The sequence below is a fragment of the Temnothorax nylanderi genome, unplaced genomic scaffold, assembly GCF_030848795.1.
Source record: "Temnothorax nylanderi isolate EJ_2023f unplaced genomic scaffold, tnyl_v1.0 TNYL_tig0006_pilon, whole genome shotgun sequence".
Classification (NCBI taxonomy): Eukaryota; Metazoa; Arthropoda; class Insecta; order Hymenoptera; family Formicidae; genus Temnothorax; species Temnothorax nylanderi.
The window spans coordinates 724,005-747,971 of record NW_027249068.1 but is presented as its reverse complement, the minus strand read 5'-3'; the positions used below and the strand labels follow the sequence as shown (position 1 = coordinate 747,971).

At 35.4% G+C, this 23,967-nt stretch overlaps 4 protein-coding genes across 4 annotated transcripts; all 4 read right to left on the bottom strand.

Moving 5' to 3' along the window:
• Window positions 1-5,019: 5,019 nt before the first annotated feature.
• Window positions 5,020-8,137, bottom strand: LOC139777566 (cytochrome P450 9e2-like). The gene is made up of 2 exons (XM_071715077.1): window positions 6,130-8,137; window positions 5,020-5,497 (listed from the first exon to the last, which is right to left on the bottom strand). Exons 1-2 carry the CDS (start codon window positions 7,668-7,670, stop codon window positions 5,491-5,493), a joined length of 1,548 nt encoding a protein of 515 aa, XP_071571178.1. The 5' UTR covers window positions 7,671-8,137; the 3' UTR covers window positions 5,020-5,490.
• A 1,539-nt stretch (window positions 8,138-9,676) lies between these two features.
• Window positions 9,677-12,818, bottom strand: LOC139777554 (cytochrome P450 9e2-like). The gene has a single exon (XM_071715051.1). The coding sequence runs from the start codon at window positions 12,735-12,737 to the stop codon at window positions 11,181-11,183; it is 1,557 nt and encodes a 518-aa protein (XP_071571152.1). The 5' UTR covers window positions 12,738-12,818; the 3' UTR covers window positions 9,677-11,180.
• Window positions 12,819-14,198: 1,380 nt separating this feature from the next.
• Window positions 14,199-20,856, bottom strand: LOC139777535 (cytochrome P450 9e2-like). Its single transcript, XM_071715039.1, has 5 exons — window positions 20,718-20,856; window positions 18,857-19,051; window positions 18,197-18,293; window positions 17,842-18,095; window positions 14,199-17,747 (listed from the first exon to the last, which is right to left on the bottom strand). The coding sequence occupies exon 5, from the start codon at window positions 17,182-17,184 to the stop codon at window positions 15,532-15,534; it is 1,653 nt and encodes a 550-aa protein (XP_071571140.1). The 5' UTR covers window positions 17,185-17,747; window positions 17,842-18,095; window positions 18,197-18,293; window positions 18,857-19,051; window positions 20,718-20,856; the 3' UTR covers window positions 14,199-15,531.
• LOC139777541 (cytochrome P450 9e2-like) lies at window positions 19,378-22,789 on the bottom strand. The gene has a single exon (XM_071715043.1). It carries the CDS (start codon window positions 22,594-22,596, stop codon window positions 20,944-20,946), a length of 1,653 nt encoding a protein of 550 aa, XP_071571144.1. The 5' UTR covers window positions 22,597-22,789; the 3' UTR covers window positions 19,378-20,943.
• Window positions 22,790-23,967: the final 1,178 nt, after the last annotated feature.

Here is a 23,967-nt window from a genome sequence, read left to right as displayed (position 1 = left end):
GCGTTTTCTTGCAAAAGAAACGATTTGCACGTGTGCCCCGTCGGCCGTTTTGTATCGTAGAGCCGTCGCATCTTATTCAGTCTTCCTCGCGTTTTTTCTCAAAGCTGCAGTTTTATTCGAAAAACTGTTTTATAACTCGGAATTTAAATTGATTTTTTATTTGTATATTTCATAATTGATATGTAAAACTTAAAATACGAGAACTTTATTATTTTAGGCCATTGTTGGGCCAGTAAAGGGGGCATATATCTTTCTCGGACCAAAAAAATAGCATATTTCATGATTTTTTTCCGGCGAAAGTATAAAAGATACGAAGATCGGGTTTTTCGCAAATGAAAGTACGTATTTTAGAGTACATTTTCTGATTTTTGTTTTTTATTTGCGATGGAAAGTACTTCCCCTACAGCCCCTCGCCCTAGGCCCTGCATGTTTTTGCGGTACCGGCGGAATCTCTGGTTCATCTGAAGACAAAAAATCAAAAAAGGTCTTAAAATTTATGATATTTTCTAGTTCCTATCGGATGCTTTTTGCAATTTTTTAATTATTTCTATTTGTTTTTTAAGAAACAAAATGAAAATTTTGGCTAAAAATTTGGCTAAAAATTGATGTCTTAAGTTTGGAAGTCCACCATTTTGTTAAAAATCAAAATTTCGGAAATCCTATCCGATAGAAACTAGAAAATATCATAAATTTTAAGACCTTTTTTGATTTTTTGTCTACAGATGTACCAGCTCGGAGATTCCGCCGGTACCGCAAAACCCTACATGACATGCAGGGCCTAGGGCGAGGGGCTGTATGGGAAGTACTTTCCATCACAAATAAAAAACAAAAATCAGAAAATGCATTCTAAAATACGTACTTTCATTTGCGAACAACCCGATCTTCGTATTTTTTATACTTTCGCCGGAAAAAAATCATGAAATATGCTATTTTTTTGGTCCGAGAAAGATATATGCCCCCTTAAATAACCTCGGAAATTTGAATATTCAGAAATATCTCAACTGTATTTACGATTGTATGTATATTATTGTAGTACCTCTCTAATTGTTTGTATTTAATTCTCCAGTTTTGAATATAAGGGCTTCTCGGAACTCCGAACAGCCGGTCTGCGTCCATAATTTTCCATCAATGTTATGCTGCACGCATTCTTCTTACCATCTTATCACTATTAATTGAACTCCGACACCACGTAGATCACTCACAATATTTTGCACATATCGCCGATCATGTTGAAACTGCTCAAATATCAGTTTCAAGCACGCGTACGTTATTAAGAAACTACTTTAACGATCAGCCATTATCGCGAATTTCAAATTGCCTGATCCACGATAGCGGACGCGCGCGAGTCATTTTGATAGAAGGAATCAATCAATGCCCGATCAATATTGCACAGGAATTTAAAGGGATTTGATTCGCCGCAATCGATTAGAGATTAAGAGAATACACACGTACACAAGAGAATACTTTGGTGAGAATGCACGCACATATCACAGATTAAAAATCTATTTTAAGAGATATTAGCAAGACGACGTATAAACGTAGCAAAGAGATTGTTCGCGCGTCGCGCGTCAAACTCGACTAAAGAAGGTTAATTTCGAAGAGACTCGCTATTCTCTATTTCCGGTGAATCTGTGCTGTGGAATATAACACCTTTATTTTGAGCCCCACTCTCGCAGAAAAGAAAATCTGGAATTCCCCAGAGGAGGGAGAGATAAAAACCCAAGGAGTAACTGCGGCAATAGCCTAATACCTGACCGCATCACGTCTAACATCTGTATATAGAGACGCCAAGCTGTCTCGTTGCGAGAAACGTGAGGACGCACGCTGATTTGCGAATAATTATTAATTGCATTATTTATTGCCATAACCACGAATGGAAAAACGTTTCTATTCAGTTTAACCCGTTCTACATACTCACGGCGGATGTCGCACCTATTGTCAGATGAATAATTAGAAGAAAATGTTGCTAATTAGAAAATTAGTAACATTTTTATATATGATTATAAAATTGTCCTTTATACGTGTTTAATAATCTTATTTTATATTTGCAATCGCATATTTAATCAAACTTTAACGCTAAATGTAGACGCTAATATCCAATATATCCATCAGCATAAAGGCTCTTATAAAATTCAATTAATTTTAATAAACGTTTTAGAAATAATCTTGTAAATACTTTGTTTAGATATTTTTGGCATATATTTATGAATCAAGAAGGATAATATCTTGTCAGATGGATAAGTTGAGATTATTCTACTACCTTTACTACCTTTCCCCAGTAGCACAGTGACGTTAAATGACGTTTTAATGACGTCTAGAGACGTCTAGAGACGTCTAGAGACGTCTAGAAACGTCATTAAAACGTCATTTAACGTCACTGTGCTACTAGGGTTACTTGTCATTCAGCAAGTGTAAACACGCGGCGAGGAAGAGACAGCACTGTCTCTTCTACTTGCCTACCAACATATGAGCTACATATGTTGCACAAATGTGTCTGTCGGTTTCTTTAACTTTCACTCGTCGAGAACAATTATCAAAAATTTCTCCGAGATTTAGTCTTACTTCAATTTCAGGTTAATTCTTCGTAGTCACACACGGGTCAATTTGACTCACTTTCATTTGGATCTAAGTATCAGCTAAATGTCTAGCTTAAAATGGGGCTTAGTCCGCTATCTACAAGAGTTTGAAGTATCCTCTATAGGTAGAGACCGTTAACCATGTACTCGCTCACGATTTTTTTTTAACATGTTGCCATTTGATTTCTCATAAAACTCCAGTTGTTTTATATTCTAAAATGTTCAAGGTATGTTCCAAAATTATTTGAACCCGATCGGACCGATACCATTAAAATGGCAACCATTAAGAATCGACTGGATCAATACGACCCAGTGTGACTACCGCGGGATTCTAGAGAAGTGTGACTACGAAGGGTTAATGAAATAAATTAGACATTTTGTTACAGTTGTAAAAACATTAATAATCATTCCACCAAATATGTCTGTCATTCTATTCTTTCACGTACTTATTTTACTCTATTATGATTATTATTTATTTCCTCAGTTATTGCATTTTTAACATAACAAAACATCTCCCAGGATACAAAAAATACAATTTGATATTTAGGAACGTCACATAAATTTTATAATTTTTCTAAAACTTTATTTTTCATAAAGTAACGATCAGTATTCGTGTAATTAAGAATACATTGCTTTCTTTGATCGCGCGCGTTCAGGATTTCATTAAATTACATGTTGGCCGATGAAATTTTTACAATGCACACAAAAAGTAAATAGATGTTATGCTCCCCGTGGCAGAATCACGACTTTGGAATTTTATTAGCGTAGATTAAATTATTGTCAGATTTTTATTGTACAGCTGGAACATTTTTTAGGTAATGTAAATTTATAGCAAGAGTATCATGGTAACGTTAAAGTTAATACAAACATTAAGCGTATTTTGTTAAAAGATCAGAAGAAAAATATAATAATGATCCATAAATATGACAATGTTGTACACATATTGATAATAATAATATTATAAACATAACAGACGATTGATGATTTGGAAGGACATCCATTCAAGTAGTTTAAGTTAGTATAGTTATATTATATTGTTTGCATTGTTTTTTCCTTTGGGCACGTTGTTTGTTTCGGTCACGCACGTGCGATTTAAAAAGTCACCTTGCACAATACACCTTGTACATCACCTGATAGTAGGTAGTTTCCTGAGACGTTAATAAAAAAAAATTGCATCTGTTTAACAGACCAAATTTTCGAATTCTCACGTCTCAGTAACTATAGAAATACGCATGAATAAGTAAAAAGGTAAGTTTCCAGCTATTCCTATTGGGGATCCTGCAGTGACAGGCGAACTTCCTCGATGTCGATAATGTCAACCTTTCTAATTGGCCGCGTTCAGCAGACACAACTGTTGAGTTCGTCTTATCAACACTCAGCGTTGATTGGTTGGTTCTAAAAGTAAGAGCCAATCACGTTCGACTGCTACTGAGCGGCTTGGTCTGCTGAACGCGCCCATTTTGTTTTCCCTATATCTGTCTTTGTCTAACGGTAAGAAATGACATCTGTCCTTGCTGTCGATTGCTCGCCATCTCTCGCAAGATCCGGCGACTACTGTTGTTGCTCTTCTTGTCATTCTGCACCCGTATTTGCATTACTAAAATAAACTTTCGATGGATCTTTTTTTATACGCATTGAATCTTACTTCTACTTGCACGATATTATTTCTACATGTTTTTCCAAGGGAAGATGATAAACATTATGTATGTATAAACTGCAGAATTTTTGTTTTAAGCAAATATTGTCGTCAGGTGACAGCTGTATGTGCCCAAATAAGTAATATTTTTAATTTTTTGGTGTTTTTGATATAAAATCGCGTTTGTTACCCTAGATTTTTGTGCGGACTTAAATTCTGTAAAAGATTTTTGCAATTCTATAAAGCCAATTAAAAGATCCATCTAAAAACGATAATAATCTCTTACAGCTCCGCTTTTATATTTTGACAATATATACATGCGCTTTGATGATCTTTGTTACTATTACATCTTAAATAATGCACTGTATATTTCTATAAAACACGCTAAATTTTAAAATTATATCAAAATGTTGCATGTATTCTGCAGTTGAAATAAATATTTAATATATCAAGCAACTAAATTTTACTGTAAAATTATATTTCATAAATTCCATAAATTGTTCGTAAATCATAGAAAAATATTATAAAGCAACTAATTAATAAAAATATTGCTAAATATTATACAAATCGTGATTGTCTTCATTAAAGAATTAAAAATTAGTTAGCACAACTTCTATCGTATATTTTTATAAATTTTGTTCATAAATTAGCGATAGAAATATCGTTAAAGTAACACATGCATAATCGTTAGACCTGATAATGATTATTAGTGATATGATGATGATTATTTTAACGTCTTAAAAAAATGTTCAAGACATTTTGAATACGCGTGTCTGACAAGGATAGGGTATGAATTAAATCAACACATTTTAATCTCGCTTGACTCTCGCCATCTTGATTTTTTCTCTCCAATACAAACTTTACAGTATCTTTGGCAATGCCAACCTTTGGAATTACAAGAAATATATGGAAAACAATAAAGAGTAAAAGAGATACGATGGTAGCATACCTACTGAGACACAAAGGATTAGTTCGCGACGAAGATTGGAGACGGAGATAGGAATAAAGAGAGGTAGATTAGATTAATCAGATTAGATTAATGTTCGCAAATAATCAAAAACGTAGGACACTTTACTTTCAGACAAAAGCTAGATTAGCTCAAAGACAGGAAAGGAGAGAGATACGCGTCTAACCAGTCATCGAACGGAGGCTTTGATGATGATGATGAACGCGGGTAGCCAACCCGCTATAAGACCGTTTTTACGGGTGGCCCAACATCATTCTCGTATTCAGATCCGTTGGAATCCTCCATGATGTATCTTAAATAGCCGGAATAGATCATTTCCTGAAACACCGAATCAAAAGAGTCGCTGATACCTTTTTATATACAATCTAATCTCAGAGAATTAATCATATCTGATTCACATTCATATCTGATTAACAATCTTTGATTAACAATCTCCGAAATGTGTCACATGCTAAAATGTGAAAAATTTCAAATGCTTTGCTAGTTTAATATAATTAGATTGTTTATATTTTATATAGTTATAACAAAATAGTGACTTGATTTGATTAAAAATTTGAATATCTCATTTATAAAAAAATATTATTGAAAAATATTATAAATGCACATATGCAATATTATAGCGTGCTACATCAGCTATTAATGATATTGTTTTGTTATACTTATTTTAATATATATAATACTACAACATCGAACGCTTAAATTTACAATAAATTACAACAAACATAATTTGAACTGAAAAGAAATTTCGAAAGAAAAATGTGCGACAGACTTTTGCGCGACGTTCTTAATAAAGAATTAACGATATATTGACTCTATTATTTCTACTATACCATATAGCGACAAGTGGAAGTTATATATAAATCATTAAAAACGATCGGCACAATCAAATGGACTTAAGAGTCTACGCCAGTCACAATGTTTATCGTAATATATAATTTTTTCTTATTCACGTTTCTCTCTTCTCCAAGCCAATCCAGAATCCGTCAGCGGGTTGCAACATAAACTCCTTTTTAGCGTATACGATTGGTTCGACAGTCTTTTCCGTAGTCTTCAGAGTGAATTTTTGTAAAAGATGAGCTATCAGAATCTTAGTCTCCATGAGAGCAAATCGATTGCCGATACATTTTCTAGGTCCGTGACCGAATGGTAGGTAAGTGTACGGTAAAATTTTGTCTTTATTCTCCTCGCTGAACCTTTCCGGATTGAACTTATCCGGATTCGGAAAGTACTCCGGATCGTGATGTAAACCATGAATGGGAAACATCAACACATCGTTGGGTTCGACGATCGCATTCTTGCAGCCTGGTCGCGACGGAGGTAGTTCATATCTCTTAGCGCAAAGTCTATTGGTGATGATCGTTGGTGGATACTTTCTAAGAGTCTCGGAGATCACCATATCCATGTAAGACATCTTCGACAGCGACTCGTAAGAAATCTCATCGTTTCCTTCAGCAAGATGCTGTTGTACTTCCTCGCGCAAACGATCCTGTATATCTTGGTTAACTGCCAGCTCGTGAGCAACGAAACACATCAGCATCGCAGACGTTTCGAAACCAGCGAAGAAAAAGAGGAAGGCTTGCGAAACGATGTCATCCACGGTCATTTTATCTACACCTTCTTTGTCCCGAGCCTGCATTAATAAATGAATCATATCCGGTCTGACGATACCTTGCTCTTCACGCGCTCTAATGGTTTCCCCCACGATCTTCTTGAAAAACTCGGTCGTAGCCGGCGGGAAAAAAGACAGACCTATTAATTTAGCGAGCCGTGGACACACTCCAAGAAGGGTCCTCTTAGCCGTTGCTAGCGGTCCAGCAGAAAATCCCTTGGTAATCTCTATTCCTCTTATATAGAACTCATTGTCTTGATCTTTCATAGAATTCACACTTATGCCAAAGGCTGTCGTAGCAATTACGTCGGTGGCGTATCGTCTAAAGACTCCCTTCGTTTCGATCGCATGACAGACTTTCGGATGATCGACCAAATAATTAACGAAATTGTGAGAACATTCCGACATCAGGTTAAACATGAACTTCATCTTTCTGGCGGTGAAAGAGGGGCTTAATGTATGCCTCATTTCTCTCCAACGATCTCCGCGCAAGGAGATGATGTCCTTGCTAAGTAATGGTTCTACGCTGTCGTCGACGGAACTGCGATGATCCGGGAAAAATTCAAAATCCTTTACCATGATGTCTTTGATCAGCTCAGGATCGCGCACTAGCACGCCATACATGCCTAAATCCATTAGTCCAACATATTTTGCGTCCGGAAAATAATTGTATACATATTGAAAGTAATTGACAACACTGATGCGACCCAGAAACAATTTCCAACTCGTTATAACAGATGATAGCGAAAATGGCAAATAAGGTACATTCTTATTTTTCCAGTAATATGAATGATGCAGCACAGCGACAATTTCCACGACGCCGATGACGATCAGAGTATTCAATAATAGCGCAAAGGGCAACGAAAGCCACGATAAATCCATCGTGACACGACAGTATAACAGTGAGACAAACAAAATACTTCGTCGAGCGCAGCTCAGTGTTGAGTGATTGCGAGAATTCTGACACGTGGTAACGCGAGCTGTTCCAGACGATTAGTAGCGTATATTTCTCACTGAAATATGGGATCGTCAGACCCATTATAAGAAGAGAATATTATATGTTAAAAAATAATATGTATTAAAGAAAATAGTCTCTGGAGGTTTTTAGAAATTAAATAATATAGTTTATGCGTTTGCAGTCGACTCTATTACATGAATGTAACATTCGTTGCAACCGTCATAACTTCTTTCCACGCAAATGTAGCCCAGAAAGCGCCTTATGCGAAACAATCTATATACGAGCATGTAAAATAATCACGTGTTGATCACTGCAGGCTACTACGCATGTGCCAGAAATCCCGCCATCTCCCAATACTGGCGCGGTGGTATAAATCTACCGTTGAAAGTAGTGAAAGTTACATTTCTCTGATATAATATATATATCTATATATATTATATCTATATATATATATATCTATATATATATATATCTATATATATATATATATATATATATAGAGTAATCTTTCAATTTTTGTTCTTCTTTTGGCTCTAAACATACTACTATAACTTTTGTAGCCCATACATATTTTTTCCAGCTGATCAAGCAATAAATGCAATAACTATTTTTATTTTTTAGTTATTAACAATTTACTTAATTGTTTAAATGAGACGTATAAGGTCTCAAACGATGCAGAAAAGCAAGACACACATGTTAAAAAAAGAAAAGTGCTTTAGGCCGATTTTTGTGCAAAATACGTTTTAAAAACCAATGTTGATGGAATAAACAGTACAAGAGAACTCAAATGTTTAAAAATCCGGGGGCACGGGTTTCCGTTATCCGATCGAGCTGAGCTTTGGCAGGGATTATTTTTTTGTGAATTGGAAACATTCTGGGGGGTGCCGCAGAATAAATTTAAAAGTCGAAAAATAAGGACCACCCTAATACATATATATATTATATATATATATTATATATATTGAGAGACATCGACGTATCTTACGTATAGTATCTTAATATAAAATTTTCACATTTGGACTTTGCATCGCAATATCTCCACTCGTAGGACACGTAGCGGAAAAATAAAAACAGTTTTCTTTATAAATCGATCTCAAGCTATCGATCAAGCCTACTTAGAACTTGATCCGTTTACTCGTTATTGAGATCTCAACATCTCGAGTAAGTACTCGCAACTCGTCGCGTCGCGTAAAAGAGTCACGGTGCGGTCTCGCTTCGCGTGTACTTGGCGCGAGACACTGCCGTGTCTCTTGATACGTGGTGCACAGTTCTTATTGTAAATGAAACGAAAATGGAAGAGAGAAACGCCTTTCAATATTATTGCGATTAGAAATTGTCAAGTAAGAGACTGGTCATTGATCGAATGTGTGCTGATTGATATTGACAAACCATGGCAGAACCAATCCAAAATATAAAAACATGATTTTTTGAGTAAATTCTAAGAGAAAATCCTTTCTGTGTATTTAAGAAACAGATATGTTTCCTTTCAGCTTCAACTCTACACAACGAGCTACCATGTTAACAATAAACATTTAAATGTGAATAAACATTTAAAAATGTTAGGCATAATGCGGAGCGTTACTTTATTCAAAGCACTTTCGCATATGTGTCCGATCCTCCAGGTGAAGAATTTATAGATTAAGCGCTCGACCACTTTGGACGAAGTGTGTGTCCTAACACTTTGCTCATATCAACATCCGCGATGATAACTATTCTTCTTGTGCTTTTATAAATATTTTTATATGAATTATTGAATGGAGAAATCTTGTAATGAATTAAGAAAGACTCTTCCCATTACAATTCGGTAGAGAAGTATTAGCATCCGACAGAATATAAAATATAATAAATATATATAGATGGATTCAACTGAAAAAATTGTCATGTGAGCCAAGAGACCAGGCTAGCAAAGAATATTAGAAAACAATTTGCATCATTTGAAAATATCCATATTATTTATGTCTTATAAACAAACATACATACAATAGTACATATACTTATGTGGAATATGTGATTATAATTAAAATTGTATAACTTACTTTTTATTTTAATTTTTATATACGTTTGATGTCTAAAAAAATGTACACAGTTCAGAAATACATAGAATTATGGCATCATGGCACAGAATTATGGCAGAAAAATAAATTTTATATTAATATTACAGACTATCCTAATTTACTATGTGCCTGTTACTTTAATTCATAATCATTTGGAGTTATCGACGGATCTAATCCATATTGTATCATTTGAACTGCAATGTCAAGCAAATAATCGCAACATTCCGTCCGTAAAAAAAACATTTAAGACAAAGATTATTAAATAAATTTTATTGTGACATGTGGTAGCAAGATAGCTTACGTAGTTTTTGCCTGTTGCCAAGAATTGCTCCACACATAAATCCTATATTTGCGTACCAATACTGCGCAAGTCTCAGGATAATTAACGATAGTTTTAATTATCTAAATCGTCGTTTAAATTTTTTTCAAAAGGAGAACTTTCTATGATCGATATTATCATCTGCTCGTCGTAATACACTCTTCGTCGTCTACCCTCTTTTTGATTCTATATTCCTACATAAGTCGAACATTTTTATGTCGTTATCAATTTGAAAGTAACTGTCAATAGACTTAAAGATACGATTTAAATGTATAATTTTTATCATTTCGAAATAAGTGAGCCTGACTTCTATCTGACATAGGTTAGGTTCACAATCATATCTAATTAACAATCTTTGATCGAAATGTGTCACGTATGCTATAAAAAATATCAAATGCTTTGTTAGTTTATTATAATTTCATTGTTTATATTTTGTACAGCTATAACAAAATAGTCACTTTTGATTTATTAGAAATTCAAAAATCTTACTTATAAGTAAATATTATTTAAAAATATTATAAATGCACATAGTACAGCGTGCTACATCGGCATTATTAATGATATTGTTTTTTATTATATTTATATTAAAAACTACAACATCTCGAATGCTTAAATTTACAATAAATTACAACAAACATATTTGAACTAATAATAAATTTCGAAAGAAAAATGTGTGCGAAAGACATTTGCGCGATAGAGATATTCGTTTTTACTTGAAGAATTAACGATATTGATTTGACTCTATTATTCCTACTATACTATTTAGCGACAAGTGGAAGTTATATAAATGATTAAAAATGACCACAATCAAGTAGATTTGACAGTCTACGCAAGTCATGATGTTTATCGTAATATTTTATTTTTTTATTCTTCACTAGCAAAGACTTTATAGTTATTCACTTTGTGCATAATGACGTAATACATCGCAAAAAAAAGATATTGTACAATCATCTTCTAAAGTGCATACGCGTTGAATATTTTGAAAGTTGAAAATACGGCAACGTTTTTCCAAACACAGATATATGTATATCGTACGATAATGTATTGTGCGTACAAGATTCTCACGTTTCTCTCTTCTCTAAGCCAATCCAGAATCCGCCAACAGGTTGTAACGAAAACTCCTTTTTAGTGTATACGATTGGTTCGACAGTCTTTTCCGTAGTCTTCAGAATAAACTTTTGTAAAAGATGAGCTATCAGAATCTTAGCCTCCATGAGAACAAATCGATTGCCGATACATTGTCTAGGTCCGTGACCGAATGGTAGATAAGTGTACGGTAAAATTTTGTCTTTGTTCTCCTTGCTAAACCTTTCGGGATCGAACTTATCCGGGTTCGGAAAGTACTTCGGATTACGATGAAAACCATAAATGAAAAACGTCAATACATTGTTGGGTTCAACGATCGCATTCTTGCAGCCTGTTCGCGACAGAGGTAGTTCATATCTCTTAGAGCAAAGTCTATCGGTGATGATCGCCGGCGGATACTTTCTAAGAGTCTCGGAGATCACCATATCCATGTAAGACATCTTCGATATCGATTCGTAAGAAATCTCACCGTTTCCTTCGGCAAGATGCTGTTCTACTTCCTCGCGTAAACGATCCTGTACATCTTGGTTAACTGCCAGCTCGTGAGCAGCGAAACACATCAGCGTCGCAGATGTTTCGAAACCAGCGAAGAAAAAGATAAAGGCTTGCGAAACGATGTCATCCAATGTCATTTTATGTACACTGGCACCTTCTTTGTCCCGAGCCTGCATTAATAAATGAATCATGTCCGGTCTGACGATACCTTGCTCTTCCCGCGCTCTAATAGTTTCCCCCACGACCTTCTTGAAAAACTTGCTAGTAGCCGGCGGGAAAAGAGACAGACCTATTAATCTAGCGAACCGTGGACACATTTCAAGAAGGATCAGCTTAGCCATCCCTAGCGGTCCAGCAGAAAATCCCTTGGTAATCTCTACTCCTCTTATATAGAACTCATTGTCTGAATCTTTCATAGAATTTACACTTAGGCCAAAGGCTGTCGTAGCAATTACGTCGGTGGCGTATCGTCTAAAGACCCCCTGCGTTTCGATCGCATGGCAGACTTCCGGATGATCGATCAAATAATTAACGAAATTGTGAGAACATTCCGATATCAGGTCAAACATAAACTTCATCTTGCTGGCCGTGAAAGAGGGGCTTAATGTATTCCTCATTTCTCTCCAACGATCTCCGCGCAAGGAAAAGATGTTCTTGCCAAATAGCGGTTCCACGGTTGGGTCGACGAAACTGCGATGATCCGTGAAGGATTCAAAATCCTTTACCATGATGTCTTTGATCAGCTCAGGATCGCGCACTAGCACGTTAGGCGTGCCAAATTCCATTAGTCCAACATATTTTGCATCCGGAAAGTAATTATATATATATTGAAAATAATCGATAATACTGATGCGACCCAGAATCATTTTCCAACCCATTATAAAAGATGATAGCGAATCTGGCAGGTAAGGTACACCCTTATTCTTCCAGTAAATATATGAATGATGCAGCACAGCGACAATTTTCAGGGCGCCGATGACGATAAGAGTAATCAATAATAGCGCAAAGGGCGACGAAAGCCACGACGAATCCATCATGACACGACAGTATAACAGACAAACTGACTATGAGACAAACAAGATACTTCGTCGAGCGCGGCGCAGTGTTAAGTGTGATTGCGGCAATTCTGACACGTAGTAGCGCGAGTTGTCCCAGACGATTAGTAGCGTATATTTCTCACTGAAATATAGGTATCGTCAGACCCATTATAAGAAGAGAATAATATGTTGAAGAATAATATGTGTTAAAGAAAATAGCCTCTGAAGGTTTTTAGAAATTAAATAATATAGTACGCGTTTGCAGTCGACTCTATTACATGAATATAACATTCGTTTCAACCGTTATAACTTCTTTCCACGCCCTGGAATGTAGCCCTGGAAGCGCCTTATGCGAAACAATCTACATACGAGCATGTAAAATAATCACGTGTTGACCACTACACGCTACTACGCATGTGCCAGAAATCCCGCAATCTTTTGCGCAATCTTCCAATACTGGCGCGGCGTCATAAATACGTGTTGCGCAGATCTTATCGTGAATGAAACGAAGATGGGAGGGAGGAACGCCTTTCGATATTATTTTGATTAGAGACCGTCAAGAGTAAGAGACTGGTCATTGATCGACTGTATGCTGATTGATATTGACAAACCAGAACAGAACCAATCCAAAATATAAAAACATGATTTTTTTGGTAAATTGTAAGAGAAAATTCTTTCTGTGTATTTAAGAAAAAGATGTGTTTCCTCTCAGCTTCAACGCTAAACAACGAGCTACGTGTTAACAATAAACATTTAAATGTAAATAAACATTTAAGAATGTTAGACATAATGCGGAGCATTATTTTATTCAAAGCACTTTCGCATATGTGTCCGATCCTCCAGGTGAAGAATTTATAGATTAAGTGCTCGGACCGCTTTGGACGAAGGGTGTGTCCTAACACTTTGCTCATATCAACACCCGCAGTAATAACCCTCTTGTGCTTTTCGCCTTCGGCTCGTGCGTCAACTCCGCACCCGTGAATTTTCATCTTCCAGCACTTGTTGCACAAATAACTATTTCAATGCTTTTTTTTTATTTCAGAGATTTTTTATTTTCTCTTGCTTTGGTGCTGGACCAATGTCTCCTCTCTGCTTTACTTTACTCTTGCTCATCCTAACTAACGCTGTTTCTCGGTAGGAATAGATAACCTGTGAAAAACATCACCCTTATTTTAAGCTCCAGAATTAGTAGCGGGGTCCGCCTGGAGAGGGTCTGGAATTTTTCAGTGGGATGCACATGCGCGCATGCCCCATCTTTTCCCCAAAACTTTGGAAAAACTCAGCCTGTCAGGCTTCAGCTGCTCTTTGAGTTTTTCCAAAGTTTTGTTCTTCAAACAATAGTAACAAAACATTTTTGTGAGAGATTTATAATAGGAGTTGTTATTTCTGTTTCAATTCTGTTTTTCAGAACGGTAAAAGAATCTAGTTTTCTCGTGAAGAAAAATTTACGCTGTGGTAAAATATTTTAATAAAATGTAATTATATTTATTCTTCCGTATATATTACAAAAGATATATATATATACATATATACATGTAACAGTAACTATTATTAAAAATAGACTAGTGGAAATATTATAAATATGAATAACAATCAGAGAATGAAATGGAGCAAAACTTGGCCACAAACTATCTGACATAAAACACTCAAAACTTGCAACAAGAGGATAAATTGCATTTATTTATGTAGGTGGATTTCAAGATCCAAAACATTGTTGCAATGGGTAGCTTTAATTTATCTTATTTTCATTATCTTATTATTCTCGCATGATATCATTCTCGATAACAATATGACAAAATAACATTATATTTAATCTTATCAATAATCTTATCAACATTAATCTTAAAAAGATATCTCTCAAAAATATCGCAATTAATAACAAATTATTATTTGTAAACGTTTGTGTAGGTAATTAATTTAATTTAATGATTATCTGCGCATTTTGCACTAACCATAAGTGTAATGGATTGTTTTCCTTATATTTTTATATACTACCTATTCTTAGAGAATGAATCATGTCTGATTCACAATCATATCTGATTAACAACCTTTTATCCAATTGTGTCACACATATGCTATAAAAAATGTCAAATGCTTTGTCAGTTTATTATAATTTGATTGTTTATATTTTATATAGCTATAACAAAATAGTGACTTTTGGTTTTATTAAAAATTTAAAAATTTTATTTATAAAAAAATATTGAAAAACATTATAAATCCACATACGCAATGGTATATTATTATAGCGTGCTACATTGGCTCTATTAATGATATTGTTTTGTTATACTTATTTAAAAAACTATAACAGCGAATGCTTAAATTTATAATAAGTTACAACAAACATAATTTGAACTAATAAAAAATTTTGAAAGAAAAATGTGCGAAAAACGTTTGCACGATAGAGATATTCGTTCTTACATGAAGAATTAACGAATTGACCCTATTCATATTTAGCGACAAGTGAGGAAGTTATATAAATCATTAAAAACGATCGGCATAATCAAACAAACTTGAAGGTCTACGCAAGTCATGATGTTTATCGTAATATTTTATTTTTTTATTTCTCACCAGTAAAATCTTTTTTATTCGCTTCGAACATAATGACGTAATGCATCGGAAATTTTATTGTTTGCGATATATTACGTCATTCTTCACACTTCAATCTTCACACTTCAATCTTTACACTCCAATTTTCACACGTCAATAATCTTCCAAAGTACATACACGCGTTGAATATCTTAAAAGTTGAAAATGCGGCGATATTTTTCCAAACACAACTATGAGTGCAAGACTTTCACGTTTCTCTCTTCTCCAATCCAATCCAGAATCCACCAACAGGTTGCAACGCAAACACCTTTTTAGTGTATACGATTGGTTCGACAGTCTTTTCCGTAGTCTTCACAGTGAACTTTTGTAAAAGATGAGCTATCAGAATCTTAGCCTCCATGAGAGCAAATCGATTGCCGATACATTGTCTAGGTCCGTGACCGAATGGTAGATAAGTGTACGGTAAAATTTTGTCTTTGTTCTCCTTGCTAAACCTTTCGGGATCGAACTTATCCGGGTTCGGAAAGTACTTCGGATCATGATGTAAACCGTGAATGAAAAACATCAATACATTGTTGGGTTCGACGGTCGCATTCTTGCAGCCTGGTCGCGACGGAGGTAGTTCATATCTCTTAGTCGAAAGTCGATCGGTGATGATCGCCGGCGGATACTTTCTGAGAGTCTCGGAGATCACCATATCCATGTAAGACATCTTCGACAGCGACTCGTAAGAAATCTCACCGTTTCCTTCAGCAAGATGCTGTTGTACCTCTTCGCGTAAACGATCTTGCACATCTTGATTAACTGCCAGCTCGTGAGCAGCGAAACACATCAGCGTCGCAGATGTTTCGAAACCAGCGAAGAAAAAGATAAAAGCTTGCGAAACGATGTCATCCAATGTCATTTTATGTACACCGGCACCTTCTTTGTCCCGAGCCTGCATTAATAAATGAATCATGTCCGGTCTGACGATACCTTGCTCTACCCGCGCTCTAATGGTTTCCCCCACGATCTTCTTGAAAAACTCGCTAGTAGCCGGCGGTAAAAGAGACAGACCTATTAATTTAGCGAACCGTGGACACGCGCGAAATAACATTATCTTAGCTGTCGTTAGCAGTCCAGAAGAAAATTTGATAGCCTCTATTCCTCTTATATAGAACTCATTGTCTGGATCTTTCATAGAATTCACACTTATGCCAAAGGCTGTCGTAGCAATTACGTCGGTGGTGTATCGTCGAAAGGCCTCCTTCGTTTCGATCGCATGACAGACTTCCGGATGATCGACCAAATAATTAACGAAATTGTGAGAACATTCCGATATCAGGTCAAACATAAACTTCATCTTGCTGGCGGTGAAAGAGGGGCTTAATGTATTCCTCATTTCTTTCCAACGATCTCCGCGCAAGGCGAAGACGTTCTTGCCAATTAACGGTTCAATGCTTGGGTCGATGAAATTGCGATGATCCGGGAAGGATTCAAAATCCTTTACCATGATGTCTTTGATTAGCTCAGGATCGCGCACTAACACGCCAGGCATGCCAAAATCCACTATTCCAACATATTTTGCGTCCGGAAAGTAATTGTATACCCATTGAAAATGATCGACAAAACTGATGCGCCTCAGAATCAATTTCCAACCCGACATAAAAGATGATAGCGAATCTGGCATGTAAGGTACACCTTTATTCTTCCAGTAAAAACATGAATGATGTAGCACAGCGACAATTTTCAGGACGCCAATGACGACCAGAGTAATCAATAATAGCGCAAAGGGCGACGAAAGCCACGATAAATCCATCGTGACACGACTAGTATAACAGACAAACTGATTGTGAGACAAACGAGATATACATCGTCGGGCGCGGCGCAGTGTTGATAGATTACGGAATTTCTGACGCATGCGTAGTAACGCGAGCCGTTTCAGATAATTAGTAGCGTACAATTCTCACCGAAATATAGGTATCAAACCTTTTATAAGTAGAGAATAATATGTGTTAAAGAAAATAGTCTCTGCAGGTTCTTAGAAATTAAATAATATATAAATTTATGCGTTTGCAGTACACTTTATTACATAGATATCAACATTCGTGTTGCAACCGCGTTGTAACTTAATTCTTTCCATGCAAGTGTAGCCCAGAAAGCGCCTATCGCGAAACAATCTACATACGAGCATGTAATGTAATCACGTAAAAAGAAAAAGAAAAAGACATTTAAGACAAGGATCGTTAAATAAATTTTATTGTGACATGAGATAGTAAAGACATAATTTTTTCCTGCTGCCAAGAATTACCTCACACATAAATCCCATGTCTGCGTACCAATACTGCGCAAGTTTCAGTAGGGTAATCAACGATAGTTTTAATTATCTAAATCGTCCTTTAAATTCTTCTCAAAAGGAGTGCTTTCTGTGATCGATATTACCAGCTCCTCGTCGTAACGATACACTCTACTCTCTTTTTGATTCTACGTAAATCAAACAGTTTTATGTCGTTATATCAATTTGAAATTAACTGTCAATGGACTTAAAAATACGATTTAAATGTATAACTTTTATCACCTAGAGATGAGTGATCCCGACTTCTTTCCCAGGCCATAGTGTTGTCATCACAGCAATAAATTTCGAATGGGTGTGAATTACAGCACCCGCGTTTCTTCTTAAATACGCGCACATAAATAGCGAAGTACATTGCAACTTTGTCAGTTTTTTTTCTGGAGACAATTCGAAATCTGTTTCATTGATATTTTGCACGAACATATCGTTGGGCGTTATACTCTCCTTTTGTACATCAGAAGGAGCTATGCAGATCTTATCTGTGTAGGACAGAAATTTTAGTGAATGTCTATCCTTTAATAATAGTTTTGCACATATGACAATCAAGCTTTTAATACAAGTATTACTGCAGAATATTAACTCATGTGTTTTATGGAGATACCGCCACCAGTACCAGTCATCCATCCGAGATGATAGAACTACCGACACAGTTCTGGAATATGATTTCTTGGGTGTTCCTGTATAAAAATGATAGATATTATAAAACCAAATCTATATACATGCATAAATTTTAAAACTAAAACTTTGTAAAACCTGATTTCAACGTCCATTAATACACGCATACGTAAATAGTGTGATAACTTATAATTTAACATTTAAATATGCGCCAAAAAATTATATACGTAACTTTATAAATATATACGTAACACTATCAAACTTTATAAATATATAAATAAAAAAAATTTATGTTGCATTGGTATTAACATTTATAGGATTTGAAACGTGAAGTATCAACTAAACGATTATTCAAATTTAATTTTATAAATATTAATATACATGTTCAAATAATATTACTGATATATTAATGTATTAGATATATATTAATATCATTACATATTAAATTAGAGTTTTTATAGATAATTAATGTAAGAATTGATTGGAAGTTAGCATTTTATATGTAAGTTTGCTTTTATTTTTTAAATATTTATTTTAATTATTTATTTATTCAGAAGAAAAAAAGGAAAGTTGCGGAGCAATTAAAATTGGGACTAACCGGCAAAAAGAAGTAAAATTCACTTACCAAATCAAGTCCAAAGAACACGAGATTAAAACTGAAGCCTTAGGTAAAATATCGGAAACTGAGTTTTCAATGCTTTTTTTTATTTCAGAGATTTTTTATTTTCTCTTGCTTTGGTGCTGGACCAATGTCTCCTCTCTGCTTTACTTTACTCTTGCTCATCCTAACTAACGATGTTCCTCGGTAGGAATAGATAACCTGTGAAAAACATCACCTTATTATAAACAACATTATTTTAAGCTCCAGCATTAGTAGCAGGGTCCGCCTGGAAAGGGTCTGGAATTTTTCAGTGGGATGCACATGCGCGCATGCCCCATCTTTTCCCCAAAACTTTGGAAAAACTCAGCCTGTCAGGCTTCAGCTGCTCTTTGAGTTTTTCCAAAGTTTTGTTCTTCAAACAATAGTAACAAAACATTTTTGTGAGAGATTTATAATAGGAGTTGTTATTTCTGTTTCAATTCTGTTTTTCAGAACGGTAAAAGATTCTAGCTTTCTCGTGAAGAAAAATTTACGCTGCGGTAAAATATTTATATAAAATGTAATTATATTTATTCTTCCGTATATATTACAAAAGATATATATATATATATATATGTAGGTCCGGAAGTATGTTCCGGGACTTTTATTGTTTATATCGGTATATTCCGGGACATTTGGCAGTTTCCAGGACTGTCCTGGAAAAAATTCATGTCTTACGGCAATTTTCGGGACAGTTTTTTGAATCTGATTACATATATATGCGTATATTCCAGGACTGTACATTTCAAAAAACGTAAACAGTCCCGGAACATACCTCTGGACCTACATATATATATATATATATATACATATATACATGTAACAGTAGCTATTAATAAAAATAGACTAGTGGAAATATTATAAATATGAATAACAATCAGAGAATGAAATGGAGCAAAACTTGGCAACAAACTATCTGACATAAAACACTCAAAACTTGCAACAAGAGGATAAATTGCATTTATTTGTGTAGGTGGATTTCAAGATCCAAAAGATTGCAATGGGTAGCTTTAATTTATCTTATTTTCATTATCTTATTATTCTCGCATGATATCATTCTCGATAACAAAATGACAAAATAACATTATATTTAATCTTATCAATACTCTTATCAACATTAATCTTAAAAAGATATCTCTCAAAAATATCGCAATTAATAACAAATTCTTATTTGTAAACGTTTGTGTATAGGTAATTAATTTAATTTAATGATTATCTGCGCATTTTGCACTAACCATAAGTGTAATGGATTGTTTTCCTTATATTTTTATATACTACCTATTCTCAGTGAATGAATCATATCTGATTCACAATCATATCTGATTAACAATCTTTTATCCAAATGTGTCACACATATGCTATAAAAAATGTCAAATGTTTTGTCAGTTTATTATAATTTGATTGTTTATATTTTATATAGCTATAACAAAATAGTGACTTTTGGTTTTATTAAAAATTTATAAATTTTATTTTAAAAAAATATTGAAAAACATAAATCCACATACGCAATGGTATATTATTATAGCGTGCTAAATTGGCTCTATTAATGATATTGTTTTGTTATACTTATTTAAAAAACTATAACAGCAAATGCTTAAATTTATAATAGTTACAACAAATATAATTTGAACTAATAAAAAATTTCGAAAGAAAAATGTGCGAAAAACGTTTGCACAATAGAGATATTCGTTCTTACATGAAGAATTAACGAATTGATCCTATTCATATTTAGCGACAAGTGAGGAAGTTATATGAATCATTAAAAACGATCGGCATAATCAAATAAACTTGAAGGTCTACGCAAGTCATGATGTTTATCGTAATATTTTATTTTTTTATTTCTCACCAGCAAAAACTTTGTTATTCGCTTCGAACATAATGACGTAATACATCGGAAATTTTATTGTTTGCGATATATTACGTCATTCTTCACACTTCAATCTTCACACTTCAATCTTTACACTCCAATTTTCACACGTCAATAATCTTCCAAAGTACATACACGCGTTGAATATCTTAAAAGTTGAAAATGCGGCGATATTTTTCCAAACACAACTATGAGTGCAAGACTTTCACGTTTCTCTCTTCTCCAATCCAATCCAGAATCCACCAACAGGTTGCAACGCAAACTCCTTTTTAGTGTATACGATTGGTTCGACAGTCTTTTCCGTAGTCTTTAGAGTGAACTTTTGTAAAAGATGAGCTATCAGAATCTTAGCCTCCATGAGAGCAAATCGATTGCCGATACATTGTCTAGGTCCGTGACCGAATGGTAGATAAGTGTACGGTAAAATTTTGTCTTTGTTCTCCTTGCTAAACCTTTCGGGATCGAACTTATCCGGGTTCGGAAAGTACTTCGGATCGTGATGTAAACCATGAATGGGAAACATCAATAAATTGTTGGGTTCGAGGACCACATTCTTGCAGCCTGGTCGCGACGGAGGTAATTCATATCTCTTAGCCGAAAGTCGATCGGTGATGATCGCCGGTGGATACTTTCTGAGAGTCTCGGAGATCACCATATCCATGTAAGACATCTTCGACAGCGACTCGTAAGAAATCTCACCGTTTCCTTCAGCAAGATGCTGTTGTACCTCTTCGCGTAAACGATCTTGCACATCTTGATTAACTGCCAGCTCGTGAGCAGCGAAACACATCAGCGTCGCAGATGTTTCGAAACCAGCGAAGAAAAAGATAAAAGCTTGCGAAACGATGTCATCCAATGTCATTTTATGTACACCGGCACCTTCTTTGTCCCGAGCCTGCATTAACAAATGAATCATGTCCGGTCTGACGATACCTTGCTCTTCCCGCGCTCTAATGGTTTCCCCCACGATCTTCTTGAAAAATTCGCTAGTAGCCGGCGGGAAAAGAGACAGACCTATTAATTTAGCGAACCGTGGCCACGCGCGAAATAACATCATCTTCGCTATCGTTAGCAGGTTAGAAGAAAATTTGGTAGCCTCTATTCCTCTTATATAGAACTCATTGTCTTGATCTTTCATAGAATTCACACTTATGCCAAAAGCTGTCGTAGCAATTACGTCGGTGGTGTATCGTCGAAAGGCCCCCTTCGTTTCGATCGCATGACAGACTTCCGGATGATCGACCAAATAATTAACGAAATTGTGAGAACATTCCGATATTAGGTCAAACATAAACTTCATCTTGCTGGCGGTGAAAGAAGGGCTTAATGTATTCCTCATTTCTCTCCAACGATCTCCGCGCAAGGAAAAGATGTTCTTGCCAAATAGCGGTTCTACGCTGTCGTCGACGAAACTACGATGATCCGGGAAGGATTCAAAATCTTTTACCATGATGTCTTTGATTAGCTCAGGATCGCGCACTAACACGCCAGGCATGCCAAAATCCACTATTCCAACATATTTTGCGTCCGGAAAGTAATTGTATACCCATCGAAAATGATCGACAAAACTGATGCGACTCAGAATCAATTTCCAACCCGACATAAAAGATGATAGCGAATCTGGCATGTAAGGTACACCTTTATTCTTCCAGTAAAAACATGAATGATGTAGCACAGCGACAATTTTCAGGACGCCAATGACGACCAGAGTAATCAATAATAGCGCAAAGGGCGACGAAAGCCACGATAAATCCATCGTGACACGACTAGTATAACAGACAAACTGATTGTGAGACAAACGAGATATACTTCGTCGGGCGCGGCGCAGTGTTGATAGATTACGGGATTTCTGACGCATGCGTAGTAACGCGAGCCGTTTCAGATAATTAGTAGCGTACAATTCTCACCGAAATATAGGTATCAAACCTTTTATAAGTAGAGAATAATATGTGTTAAAGAAAATAGTCTCTGCAGGTTCTTAGAAATTAAATAATATATAAATTTATGCGTTTGCAGTCGACTTTATTACATAGATACCAACATTCGTGTTGCAACCGCGTTGTAACTTAATTCTTTCCATGCAAGTGTAGCCCAGAAAGCGCCTTACGCGAAACAATCTACATACGAGCATGTAATGTAATCACGTGTTGACCACTGCGCGCTAATACGCATGCGCCAGAAATCCCGCAATCTCCCGATACTAGCCCGGCGTTATAAATACGTGTTGCGTAGATCTTATCGTGAATAAAACGAAGATTGGAGGGAGAAACACCTCTCGATGTTATTGCGATGACATGATGCATCAGTAATTGCACAAGCTATATTAATATTAGTCAGTTTAAATGCGCACGACACTGGCCGAGTAAATCTCGACATTTTGCTCGAAAAAAAAAGAGGAACTAATTGTTAAACGGAAAGAAGCGATGGATGGGGTGACGCACAATTGTCTAGATATGTCAATTGCGCTATATGTATTATATGTGTCAGAAGTGCAAATTGCGCGTAGGTATGTGAAGCGCGAGAAACAGTACATTCGATGACAATTAATTACCAATATAATTTTGAAATAGAAAAAAAGTTCTACACGAAGAAAAATTTTCGTTATATTTTACTGTTAAATTCACTACAAATTTAGGACAACTTGGCAACCAATCAAACATTATCGGCATGCTCTTTTCACGCTGTTTTTGTATAGAAATCATCTGTATTTCAAACAATTAACCTGCGAAAATAACTTCCCTCGTTGCCTTTATTTAACTTTTCAAGTTTCTCTCGTTCCTTTGTTAAGTTGAGCCATAAAAAAATCATTAAACATACGTCATTTTATCAAACTTACTAAAAACAGTGATTAACCCATTAACGACGAAGATCGTTGATTTTTCAACATGTTTTTGAACCTCATTTTCATGCCTGTAACAGAGGAATAAATGGATCAACGTTAGTGTTCCTTATATTTTCGGTTCTAACAGAATTTGAGCTCAGAATAGAGAATTTCCAACTACAAAATTAAATATGGCGGCCTCTGTACAAAGAAATGAGAAAAAATTGTTTATTTTTAATGTTTATGATTTTTTTTCGGACTGAAATCGCGCAGAAATCTGGAATATCGCTCAACCATCGGTGCACAAAATTGTTGAAGTTCAACAGGAATTTTTTTGATATTTATATGATTTCAATCCCACATAGCATGCATATCAAAAAGACGTCCAGAAGATATCCCGAAGATATA

What these genes read in the sequence shown, in the direction of transcription:
- LOC139777566 (XM_071715077.1), bottom strand. Translation starts at nt 7,670, where the DNA reads ATGGATTTATCGTGGCTTTCGTTGCCCTTTGCGCTATTATTGAATACT.
- LOC139777554 (XM_071715051.1), bottom strand. Translation starts at nt 12,737, where the DNA reads ATGATGGATTCGTCGTGGCTTTCGTCGCCCTTTGCGCTATTATTGATT.
- LOC139777535 (XM_071715039.1), bottom strand. Translation starts at nt 17,184, where the DNA reads ATGCGTCAGAAATTCCGTAATCTATCAACACTGCGCCGCGCCCGACGA.
- LOC139777541 (XM_071715043.1), bottom strand. Translation starts at nt 22,596, where the DNA reads ATGCGTCAGAAATCCCGTAATCTATCAACACTGCGCCGCGCCCGACGA.